Here is a 13,570-nt window from a genome sequence, read left to right on the forward strand (position 1 = left end):
TAGTTTAAATATAGGGCTGATTTACAGTCAGGTCCATAAATATTGGGACATCGACACAATTCTAAAATTTTTGGCTCTATACACTACCACAATAGATTTGAAATTAAACGAACAAGTTGTGCTTTAACTGCAGACTGTCAGCTTTAACTTGAGGGTATTTACATCCAAATCAGGTGAAAGGTGTAGGAATTACAACAGTTTGCATATGTGCCTCCCACTTGTTAAGGGACCAAAAGTAATGGGACAGAATAATAATCCTAAATCAAACTTTCACTTTTTAATACTTGGTTGCAAATCCTTTGCAGTCAATTAGAGTCTGGAACGCATAGACATCACCAGACGCTGGGTTTCATCCCTGGTGATGCTCTGCCAGGCCTCTACTGCAACTGTCTTCAGTTCCTGCTTGTTCTTGGGGCATTTTCCCTTCAGTTTTGTCTTCGGCAAGTTAAATGCATACTCAATCGTATTCAGGTCAGGTGATTGACTTGGCCATTGCATAACATTCCACTTCTTTCCTTTAAAAAAAACTCTTTGGTTGCTTTTGCAGAAGCTTTGGGTCATTGTCCATCTGCACTGTGAAGCGCCGTCCAATGAGTTCTGAAGCATTTGACTGAATATGAGCAGATAATATTGCCTGAAAGACTTCAGAATTCATCCTGCTGCTTTTGTCAGCAGTCACATCATCAATAAATACAAGAGAACCAGTTCCATTGGTAGCCATACATGCCCATGCCATGACACTACCACCACCATGCTTCACTGATGAGGTGGTATGCTTAGGATCATGAGCAGTTCCTTTCCTTCTCCATACTCTTCTCATCACTCTAGTACAAGTTGATCTTGGTCTCATCTGTCCATAGGATGTTGTTCCAGAACTGTGAAGGCTTTTTTAGATGTCGTTTGGCAAACTCTAATCTGGCCTTCCTGTTTTGAGGCTCACCAATGGTTTACATCTTGTGGTGAACCCTCTGTATTCACTCTGGTGAAGTCTTCTCTTGATTGTTGACTTTGACACACACACCTACCTCCTGGAGAGTGTTCTTGATCTGGCCAACTGTTGTGAAGCGTGTTTTCTTCACCAGGGAAAGAATTCTTCGGTCATCCACCACAGTTGTTTTCCGTGGTCTTCCGGGTCTTTCGAAACAGTTGTTTTGGCCACGCCTAATGTTTTTGCTATCTCTCTGATGGGTTTGTTTTTGTTTTTTCAGCCTAATGATGGCTTGCTTCACTGATAGTGACAGCTCTTTGGATCTCATCTTGAGAGTTGACAGCAACAGATTCCAAATGCAAATGGCCCACTTGAAATGAACTCTGGACCTTTTTATCTGCTCATTGTTATTGGGATAATGAGGGAATAACGCACATCTGGCCATGGAACAGCTAAGAAGCCAATTGTCCCATTACTTTTGGTCCCTTAACAAGTGGGAGGCACATATGCAAACTGTTGTAATTCCTACACCGTTCACCTGATTTGGATGTAAATACCCTCAAATTAAAGCTGACAGTCTGCAGTTAACCACTTAAGGACCACAGGTTTATACCCCCCTAAAGACCAGGCCCTTTTTTACAAATCGGCACTCCACAACTTTAGCGGTTTATTGCTCGGTCATGCAACTTACCACCCAAATGAATTTTACCTCCTTTTCTTCTCACTAATAGAGCTTTCATTTGGTGGTATTTCATTGCTGCTGACATTTTTACTTTTTTTGTTATTAATCGAAATTTAACGATTTTTTTGCAAAAAAATGACATTTTTCACTTTCAGTTCAAAAATTTTGCAAAAAAAAACGACATCCATATATAAATTTTTCTCAAAATTTATTGTTCTACATGTCTTTGATAAAAAAAAAATGTTTGGGTAAAAAAAAAAAAATGGTTTGGGTAAAAGTTATAGCGTTTGCAAACTATGGTACAAAAATGTGAATTTCCGCTTTTTGAAGCAGCTCTGACTTTCTGAGCACCTGTCATGTTTCCTGAGGTTCTGCAATGCCCAGACAGTACAAACACCCCACAAATGACCCCATTTCGGAAAGTAGACACCCTAAGGTATTCGCTGATGGGCATAGTGAGTTCATAGAAGTTTTTATTTTTTGTCACAAGTTAGTGGAAAATGATGATGATTTTTTTTTTTTTTTCTTACAAAGTCTCATATTCCACTAACTTGTGACAAAAAATAAAAACTTCTATGAACTCACTATGCCCATCAGCGAATACCTTGGGGTGTCTTCTTTCCAAAATGGGGTCACTTGTGGGGTAGTTATACTGCCCTGGCATTCTAGGGGCCCAAATGTGTGGTAAGTAGTTTGAAATCAAAATGTGTAAAAAATGACCGGTGAAATCCGAAAGGTGCTCTTTGGAATGTGGGCCCCTTTGCCCACCTAGGCTGCAAAAAAGTGCCACACATGTGGTATCGCCGTACTCAGGAGAAGTTGGGGAATGTGTTTTGGGGTGTCATTTTACATATACCCATGCTGGGTGAGAGAAATATCTTGGTCAAATGCCAACTTTGTATAAAAAAATGGGAAAAGTTGTCTTTTGCCAAGATATTTCTCTCACCCAGCATGGGTATATGTAAAATGACACCCCAAAACACATTCCCCAACTTCTCCTGAATACGGAGATACCAGATGTGTGACACTTTTTTGCAGCCTAGGTGGGCAAAGGGGCCCATATTCCAAAGAGCTTCTTTCGGATTTCACTGGTCATTTTTTACAGAATTTGATTTCAAACTTCTTACCACACATTTGGGCCCCTAGAATGCCAGGGCAGTATAACTACCCCACAAGTGACCCCATTTTGGAAAGAAGACACCCCCAGGTATTTCGTGATGGGCATAGTGAGTTCATGGAAGTTTTTATTTTTTGTCACAAGTTAGTGGAATATGAGACTTTGTAAGGGGAAAAAAAAATAAAAAATCATCATTTTCCGCTAACTTGTGACAAAAAATATAAAATTCTAGGAACTCGCCATGCCCCTCACGGAATACCTTGGAGTGTCTTCTTTCCAAAATGGGGTCACTTGTGGGGTAGTTATACTGCCCTGGCATTTTCCAGGGGCCCTAATGTGTGGTAAGTAGGTAAATGACCTGTGAAATCCTAAAGGTGCTCTTTGGAATGTGGGCCCCTTGCCCACCTAGGCTGCAAAAAAGTGTCACACATGTGGTATCGCCGTATTCAGGAGAAGTTGGGCAATGTGTTTGGGGTGTCTTTTTACATATACTCATGCTGGGTGAGAGAAATATCTCGGCAAAAGACAACTTTTCCCATTTTTTTATACAAAGTTGGCATTTGACCAAGATATTTATCTCACCCAGCATGGGTATATGTAAAATGACACCCCAAAACACATTGCCCAACTTCTCCTGAGTACGGCGATACCAGATGTGTGACACTTTTTTGCAGCCTAGATGCGCAAAGGGGCCCACATTCCTTTTTATGAGGGCATTTTTAGACATTTGGATCCCAGACTTCTTCTCACGCTTTAGGGCCCCTAAAATGCCAGGGCAGTATAAATACCCCACATGTGACCCCATTTTGGAAAGAAGACACCCCAAGGTATTCAATGAGGGGCATGGTGAGTTCATAGAATTTTTTTTTTTTTGGCACAAGTTAGCGGAAATTGATTTTATTTATTTTTTTCTCACAAAGTCTCCCTTTCCGCTAACTTGGGACAAAAATTTCAATCTTTCATGGACTCAATATGCCCCTCACGGAATACCTGGGGGTGTCTTCTTTCCGAAATGGGGTCACATGTGGGGTATTTATACTGCCCTGGCATTCTAGGGGCCCTAAAGCGTGAGAAGAAGTCTGGAATATAAATGTCTAAAAAATTTTACGCATTTGGATTCCGTGAGGGGTATGGTGAGTTCATGTGAGATTTCATTTTTTGACACAAGTTAGTGGAATATGAGACTTTGTAAGAAAAAAATAAAAATTTCCGCTAACTTGGGCCAAAAAAATGTCTGAATGGACAGAGGGGTGAAAATGTAAGGACAGAGGGGTGATCAATGACAGGGGGGTGAACAGGGAGTCTATATGGGGTGATCACCCCCTGTCATTGATCACCCCCCCTATAAGGCTCCATTCAGATGTCCGTATGTGTTTTGCGGATCCGATCCATGTATCCGTGGATCCGTAAAAATCATACGGACATCTGAATGCAGCCTGACAGGGGGGGTGATCAATGACAGGGGGGTGATCAGGGAGTCTATATGGGGTGATCACCCCCCCTGGAAGGCTCCAGGGAGACGCCTGTATGTGTTTTGCGGATCCGATCCATCTATCAGTGGATCCGTAAAAATCATGCGGACGTCTAAATGGAGCTTTACAGGGGGGTGATCAATGACAGGGGGGTAATCAATGACAGGGGGGTGATCAGGGAGTCTATATGGGGTGATCACCACAGTCATTGATCACGCCCCTGTAAGGCTCCATTCAGACGTCCGTATGCGTTTTGCGGATCCGATCCATCTATCAGTGGATCCGTAAAAATCATGCGGACGTCTGAATGGAGCTTTACAGGGGGGTGATCAATGACAGGGGGGTAATCAATGACAGGGGGGTGATCAGGGAGTCTATATGGGGTGATCACCACAGTCATTGATCACGCCCTTGTAAGGCTCCATTCAGACGTCCGTATGCGTTTTGTGGATCCGATCCATCTATCAGTGGATCCGTAAAAATCATGCGGACGTCTGAATGGAGCTTTACAGGGGGGTAATCAATGACAGGGGGGTAATCAGGGAGTCTATATGGGGTGATCACCACAGTCATTGATCACGCCCCTGTAAGGCTCCATTCAGACGTCCGTATGCGTTTTGCGGATCCAATCCATCTATCAGTGGATCCGTAAAAATCATGCGGACGTCTGAACTGAGCTTTACAGGGGGGTGATCAATGACAGGGGGGTGATCAGGGAGTCTATATGGGGTGATCACCACAGTCATTGATCATGCCCCTGTAAGGCTCCATTCAGACGTCCGTATGCGGTTTGCGGATCCGATCCATCTATCAGTGGATCCGTAAAAATCATGCGGACATCTGAATGGAGCTTTACAGGGGGGTGATCAATGACAGGGGGGTAATCAATGACAGGGGGGTGATCAGGGAGTCTATATGGGGTGATCAGGGGTGATCAAGGGTGAATAAGGGGTTAATAAGTGACAGGGGGGGGGTGTAGTGTAGTGGTGCTTGGTGCAACATATTACTGAGCTACCTGTGTCCTCTGGTGGTCGATCCAAACAAAGGGGACCACCAGAGGACCAGGTAGCAGGTATATTAGACGCTGTTATTAAAACAGCGTCTAATATACCTGTTAGGGGTTAAAAAAAACACATCTCCAGCCTGCCTGCGAACGATCGCCGCTGGCAGGCTGGAGATCCACTCTCTTACCTTCCGTTCCTGTGAGCGCGCGCGCCTGTGTGCGCGCGTTCACAGGAAATCTCGGCTCACGCGAGATGACGCCAACCGGCGTTAGCGTAGCCTGGGGGAGCCGCCGCGATGACGCCAACCGGCGTTACAGTTGCGGCAAGTGGTTAAAGCACATCTTGTTTGTTTCATTTCAAATCCATTGTGGTGGTGTATAGAGCCAAAAATGTTACACTTGTGTCGATGTCCCAATATTTATTGACCTGACTGTATATGTAAAGTTGAGTGCCTTAGCATACCGTCCTGATCTTGGATTGTAACCTGTTTTACAGCCCTGAACTGCATTCACAATTGTGTTATCTTCTGCTTCTCCATCTTTTACATAGGGCTCTTTCTGGTGATTTTCTGGTTACTAAGGCTATGTCTGTCCACTATCTTGTTGAGTCTTTCCATTAACAACAAACCGAATTATAAACATGTTGGTGAACATGGGTGACAGCAGCAAGCGGCCCTATCCAGAGACATCAGTTTTGGATACCCCTACATGTCATGGCAGTTTTACAGCAAAATTTTTGAGAAAAGCAATAGAACAAAATGCAAAATCAAGCCATAGAAATAATTAGCATTTAGTGCAAATGATCACAGAATTGTACCTTAAGAATATTTATATTCTTCTCATAGAGTAGAAAATGCCTGTGCCAAGCTGGTCCAAGCTGCTCAGATGCTGCATGCTGACCCATACTCTGTCCCAGCTCGTGATTATCTCATTGATGGTTCCCGTGGAATACTGTCAGGCACTTCAGACTTGCTCTTGACATTTGATGAAGCTGAGGTAGGTATTGCTTTAGCTGGTGTCTTGTGTTAATTTGTGCTAATTTTTATTACATTTCCACACTTATATATTCTTTAAGACTTCTTTTTTTTTCTCCTGTATTATTTGTTTTACAGCGGTATGCACTGTGGGACCAGTGTTTTTTTTTTTTTGTTTTTTTTTTTGTTTTTTTGGTCATAAAATAAGTTTCTTTGAACATTGAAAATAAAAAGTGGGTCATTAACGAGTTTATGGTTCCAGCTAAAACTACAATACAATATTTTCACTTTTTTAAAATGAACTTTTCATCATAACTTAACAGCTAGATTTAATTTACAGTACCATAGCTATAACCAGTCTGTGGAATATGTGATTGGCTGGAAGATCAAGCCAGTTAACATGGACATTTCAAAAAGGGTTTTCTGAGATTTTAATACTGTTGACCTATCCTTAGGATAGGTCATTAATATCTGATTGGTTGGGGTCCAACACCCGGGACCCCTGTCGATCAGCTGTTTGTGAAGGCACCAGCACTCCTGTGAGCACCCTAGCCTTCTCAGTGCTCACCAAGCACAGCGTTGTAGATTATATAGTGGCTGTGCTTGTTATCGTGTACAGGTCCATTCACTTCAGTGACTGATGAACGTGTCGTCACTGACCTAGTTATAGTTGTGAGAATGCCGCTGCTTTCTTAAATAGCTGATTGGCAGAGGTCCTAGGTGTCAAACCACCACTATCAGATACTGATGACCTATCCAGAGGATAGGTCATCAGTATTAAAATCTCGGAAAATCCCTTTAATTTGTTTAGCCTGGGGGGAAAGAGAGAGGGCATAATGATGAAAAACAAATATAGAAAAAACTGCAAACTTTTTTTTAAAATATAACAGGAGCTATATATATTTTTTTTTTATCAGATTGTTTTTTATTGATATGGTAAGAAAACACTGTCCAATAAAGATACAACAGTAATTGTACATCAACACATTTGGTGATGCAGAAGTAAAATACAGTCTTCTTCCACAACATGTTATTAAACCTATTACCCCCAACAACCCCCCTCCCCCCATTCATTACGGTATCAGCTACACTCCTACCCTGAACCAGTACCTAACTACATGAACGCTAACCATGGGTCCCATCCTTTTTCTATATTTAATGGGGTATTCCTATCACAGACAATGGCGGCATATCGCTAGGATATGCCCCCATTGTCTTATAGGTGCGGGTTCCAGCTGAGAACGGAGCGGCGAGAGTGGTGGCTGGAGGACCCCGGGTTTCCCGGTGTCCGGCCACCGCCAAACGTTCTCACCATACAAGTGAATGGGAGTGCACAGCACTTGCCCTGCCACCACTCCCATGCATTTCTGTGGGGCCGACGGAAATAGCCAAGCGCTCGACTATTTTCGTCGGCCCCATAGAAATGAATGGAGAGCGGCTGCACAAGCGAAGTGCGCTTCCATTCACTTGTATGAGGAGAACTATCCCTGCTCCGTTCTCGGTGTAGGTGCGGCGGGTCCCAGAGCTGGGACCTGCACCTATAAGACAATAGGGGAATATCCTAGCGATATGCCCTCATTGTCTGTCTGTGATGAGAATACCCTTCTTCTTAAAGACCGCCTTTTCATACATCAGCATAGTATTGACTTTAGTCTTTAATTCCTCTGTTGGGGGAGCCATTTGGATCCAATGTGGAGCTACAAATATCCTGGCCACATATAGCAGTTGATCTATGGTCATTTGAGCCATTGCTTCAGTCCCTATCTCTGTCACGTACCACAAGATGCACACCTTTTGGATGCTGCTGTATCTGAACTGAGAAAGCCTTTTGTATTAAAGTTAAAATCTCCCTCCAGAAGGAATCTAACACTGTACAGTGCCATAACATATGTATCAGATCTGCTGGTTCCACCAAGCAACGAGGACATTTTGCATCAGATCTGACACCTGTCCGGTGTAAAAATACTGATGTTTTGTACACTCTGCGGACCATAAATAACTGAAAGCTTCCCACTTTCACTCATAGAGGATAAAGGCACTGCTTCCAAAATATCAGACCATTGCTCTTGCGAGATGTCACCCAAGTCTTGCTCCCATTTATGCATACGGGTCAGTGGGTGCGACTCTGAAAATGTATTAAGCAGCATCTGATATACCATAGAGATCACCCCCCCCCCCCCCTTCCCAAGAATATGAAATGCAGAGTAGCCTAAGCTGTATTTACAATTATCAGTAAAAATATTGCTGGAAAATGCGATGGGCATCCTGAAAGCCAGTAAACAATCGGAAGGTCCCATCATCCAAGAGATGCATATTCAGTCATAGAGGGATTGTGCCACAGTGGGGAATACTCTGTGATTCCTGTAACTCCTTTCAGCTGTTTGATCTCTGTCCAAACCAAATACATCATGCCCAGTAAAGGATTCCCCATGCTTTCTGACCTCGACCCATGCACCTCCAAAAGCGCAGTTGAAGTTATCTCACTTCAGCAAATAGCATTTATTATGTAGAGGAAGTTAATACAATATTATCCATATTTCTTCCTTTGCTGGCTGGATTAATTTTTCCATCACATTATACACTGCTTGTTTCTATGGTTACGACCACCCTGCAATCCATCAATGGTGGTCGTGCTTGCTCACTACAGGAAAAAGCATTAGTCTATGTGCGCTCTCACGGTCCTTGCTTTTGCCTATAGTGTTCAAGCACGACCACCATTGATGGATTGCAGGGTGGTCGTAACCATGGAAACGTTGTATAATGAGACGAAAATTAATCCAGCCAGCAAAGGAAGCAATATGGATAATAACAATACATTAGTAAGTGGCTTGTATTAATTTTCTCTACATGAGAAATGTCACTTGCTGAAGTAAGACAACCCCTGCTCAAATGATATCCACGTACCCGACTAGTCATATAATTGGCCAGTCCTCCCGCCTCTTTTGAATATTGCAGTGTCTCGAGCTTTATTCTTAACTGTCCCTTGTGCCATACCAAGTCCCAGAAAATTGAGTTAATCTTATAAAACCTGTCTAGGGGCAACCAGACCAGGTCATTGTGCAAAATGTACAAGAGCTGGGGCATTATTACCATCTTAAGAAGATTCGTCCTACCCACTACAGAAAGATACAGTTTGCACCAGTTTTTAATCTTAGTACGGAACTTTGTTAGCAACGGAGTGAGGTTCAGATCTTCAAAGTCCGACAGTTTAGGTGACACATTTATTCTCAGGTATTTAAAGTTTTCCACACATGGGATATTTCTGTCCAATCTAAGGGTCCATTCACACGTCCGTTTTTTCTTTCCTGATCTGTTCCGTTTTTTGCTGAACAGATCTGGACCAGATCTGGACCCATTCATTTTCAATGGGTCCTGGAAAAAACGGACAGCTCAATGTCTGATTTTTTTCAAGACCCATTGAAAATGAATGGGTCCAGATCTGGTCCAGATCTGTTCAGCAAAAAACGGAACAGATCAGGAAAGAAAAAACGGACGTGTGAATGGACCCTTACAAGTGATCTGGGCTGACCAGCAATGAACATCAGAGTGGACTTGTGCCAATTAATTGTTAGCCTGGACAACCAGCCAAATCTATCAATAAGAGACATAACAGCAGTCAAGGAAGAGGACGTGTCACCTAAGAACAGTGTCATCTGCATACATGGCACCTTATTATGCACATTACCATATTGCAACCCCTGTATATTAGAGGAGCTGCGTCCACTGCAGCCAGACTCTCTATCGGCAACAGCGAGGGTGACAAAGGGCAACCTAGCCGAGTGCCATGTGCCACCCGAAACATTAAAGCTAGACTCCCATTTGCCCTTATTCACACCTTCAGACTAGAGTAAAGCACTTTCACCCAGGAAATGAACCGCTGTTCAAAGCTCATATGATAAAGTGTGCACCAAAGGTAATTCCACTGTATGCTACTGAAGGCTTTGGCAGCGCCTAGAGAGAATCTATCTATCTCCCATGTTATCTTACGGTTTCTGCAGACTAGTAAAAACCCTGCTGCGAATGTTAGAGGTGGACAGGCATAAACCCTGTTTGATCTTGTTTAATAACTGATAGTATCACTTTAGATAAGCACATAACCAACACCATCCATAGACAACAGCGAAATGGGTCTTTCCCAGATTTAGATAAGACCACTATGGGCGCTTCTGGCATAGAGGCTGGCAGACTACCTACTGTACTTCCAATGAGTAATTGTATACCTGTAATCGTTCAGGAAGTAGTTCAGCATGAAATTTCTTATACATTTCAGCAGAAAGACCATCCATCCCTGGGGCCTTATCATTTGCCATGGATCTCGCTGCTTCCCCTAATTCCTCCAGCTGTAAAGGGGCATCTAAAAGTGCACGGGCCTCTGGGGACAACTGTGGGAGATTAACCACCTGCAAAAATCCCCTGACATCCTCCTCGGAGTGTGTCACCTCTGAGGAATAACCCTAACCTTTTTCTAAATCCCCCATGAGGGTAATCCCCCATAACCAAAAGGCATTTAATTGCCACATTCTGGGCCCCGACCCGGTGTCCCCAGACAGGTCCTGCGCAACCCTCAGCATTGAATGGTCACAGAGCGTTCTAGGGAGCTATTCTGACGAGCACACCAGAGCACACAAGTGCATTGGACAGCACCAGATCTATACGAGAGAGGGCTGTGTCTGTAGAAGAGCAAGTATCAACGCTCCCCAGGGTGACTTTCCCTCCACAATCTATCAGCCCCACCACCCACTGCAAACTACCAAAAGAGGTATAAGTGCTACTCCTAGCACCTCCTACCACCTCATTAGGAATATTATTAAAGTCCCCAACAATTAGGCAAGATAGCCCTGAGAACTCCGCCATAAATTCTAAAACCACCCGCCAAGGTACCAATGTAAAGGGTAGAGGAATATAAATCGCTACCAGCATCACTCGCATCCCATTAACAGCACAATGAACACAAACACATTCTGCATTCTTGAAAAGGACTTGTAACCTCCCATGACGTGTCTGTTTTAGCAACTACTTGCATTCCCCATGTAATGTAACAGTTCTCAGATATCTTTTCCCATGAATCTATGTTAAATATTCCTTTATTATTCCTGCTAGAAGTTAGTGAGTGAATTGCTAGCAGTTTGCAATGATCATCCAGATGGCTGTTAACATTTGGAGGAGTATCCCTGTACAGTATGACACTGGCAGCACTGATTGGAAAGTGTCGGACGGTGCAGGGACACCCCCCAACTGGTAATACCCATCTGGAACTTCATTGCAAACTGCTAGTGATGAATTTATAACTTCTAGAAGGAATAATAAATGAATGGAACAACATGGTACTCTACCGGAGACTCCATAAGAATAGACGTTCCAGAATTGTTAATACAAAAGGAATGCAAATAGCTGCTGGAGCAGGTGTCCGGAGAGGTTACAGTTCCTTTTTAAAGGAATGCTGTAGCAAGTAACTATCCACAGGATAGTGCAGTGGTGACGAATCTATGGCATGGGTGTTTATGGTGTACCAATATGCCTTATACTTTTCCTGCCATTAATCAGCGCAGGACTCACTATGAACAGCACAAGCAACTCGCTGAATGTAGGCAGGCTATTATAGCTAAATGATAAAGTACATGGAAGATATACTATATGGGACTGTAGTATTCAGGTCAAATTGCCGTGTTGGCACGTTGCGATAAATAAGTGGGTTTTGGGTAGCAGTTTGGCCACTCGGCCTGTGAAAGGTTCACCATCACCGGGATAGGGGATAACTTATTAGCTTGGTGGGGGTCCGACTGCTGGGACCCCAGATAATTAGTATTCACTGCATTGATGTGACTATTAATGAGGCTGATGACCCTGCTTGGATCTGTAATGTTACAGCTGGGAAGGTAAGGCAGAGACCTGAATCTACGGACTTTCCTGTGAGTCTTGCGCTGAGATGTAAACAAAGGGGGGGTCACAGATCGCAATTATGCTGGAGGAGTCAAAATGCACTCAGAATGTCATCATCTAAATAATACATCTAAATGAGACCTAAATAATGCAGTCAGCTTAATTGCTAGTGTTATTTCTTTTTTTTCTGTAACTGGAAAACCCCTTTAAAATGCATTGCACGATGGGAATGCCCTTGTGGGACTATTAAATGGTTAAAAAAATAAAAAAACAAAACTAACTTAAAAAATCCAATTAAAAATACTGTATGCTTTTTTTTTCAATGGGGAAAAAAAGCAAAAATAAAATCTCTACCACATGTTTGGTATCGCTGTGTTTGTAATGACCCACACAAAATGCCAGAATTTCAGCTTTTTGCTTACTTGCCCCCCCCCCCAGAAAATGGAATAAAAAGTGATTTAAAAAGTGTTATGTACCCCAAAATGTTACAAATAAAACTACAATTCGTCCTGCAAAAATCAAACCTTCACACAGCTCTGTGGAAAAAAACAAAACTTTATGGGTGTTGATATGCGGCAATGCAAGAACATTTTCTTTTTTATTAGTATTAAAACATAAACTATATGTATTTGGTATGACTGTAATCGTGCTGACCCAGAAAGAGTTAATAAGTTAATTAGTAAGTTGTGTACCCTAAAATGGCACCATTAAAAACCAGAACCGCAAAAAAACAAGACCCCATATGGCTACATAGATGGAAAAATAAAAAGTTATAGCTCTTGGAAGGCAACGTTGAAAAAAATAGCTTGGTCAGTAAAGCCCAAAACAGGCTGCTCATTAAGGGGTTAGCCAACAGGCTCTATTTTGACCTCGTAAGTCCACAAAACGTTGTTCCCATAACCTTCTTGTCCAGGTGATCTTTAGCAAACTATAGATGCTCTTTTTGGAGAGCAGCAGTTTTCTCCTTGCAATCCTGACATACACACCATTGTTGTTCAGTGTCTTCCTGATGGTGAACTAGTTGCTGAGAGCTTATCTTGGTTTCTTTTGTGACCTTGCAGACTATTTTAAACTAGGGTTGTCACGATACCAAAATGTTGATTTGATTTTGATACCATAAAAAAGTATTGCGATACTCGATACCACGCGAAAAAAAATAAAAACACAAAAAAAGCCTCGTGCATTACGCATTTTATGGAACGTCCGGCCCATAATGGGACAATTCTACCCTATTTTTTGGGGGGGGGGACAAGGTGAGCAAAAATGGTAAATTGAGTGTTCACCGCATAGGAGATATTTTAATCATTCTGACTTTTTCGGAAGTGGCGATATGTAATATATTTATTTTTTATTGTGTTTATATTTTTATATGTAAAATTAGGAAAGGGGGTCATTTAAAATTTTTATATTTGGGGGGGGATTTAAACTTTTTATTTTAATTTTATTACTTTTTATTTATTATTAGCCCCCCTTTCACACGAGCGAGTGTGAACGCATAGCACCCGCACTGAATC

General features: G+C 42.5%; 1 protein-coding gene across 1 annotated transcript in view; it reads left to right on the forward strand.

Annotated features, from left to right (window-relative positions):
- VCL (vinculin) overlaps window positions 1-13,570 on the forward strand; it is a 193,017-nt gene that overhangs the window by 75,330 nt on the left and 104,117 nt on the right. The window contains 1 exon segment of the mRNA XM_040438637.1: window positions 6,048-6,198. Within this exon segment, the coding sequence (XP_040294571.1) occupies window positions 6,048-6,198 (151 nt within the window).

This window comes from Bufo bufo, chromosome 6, assembly GCF_905171765.1.
Source record: "Bufo bufo chromosome 6, aBufBuf1.1, whole genome shotgun sequence".
Lineage (NCBI taxonomy): Eukaryota > Metazoa > Chordata > Amphibia > Anura > Bufonidae > Bufo > Bufo bufo.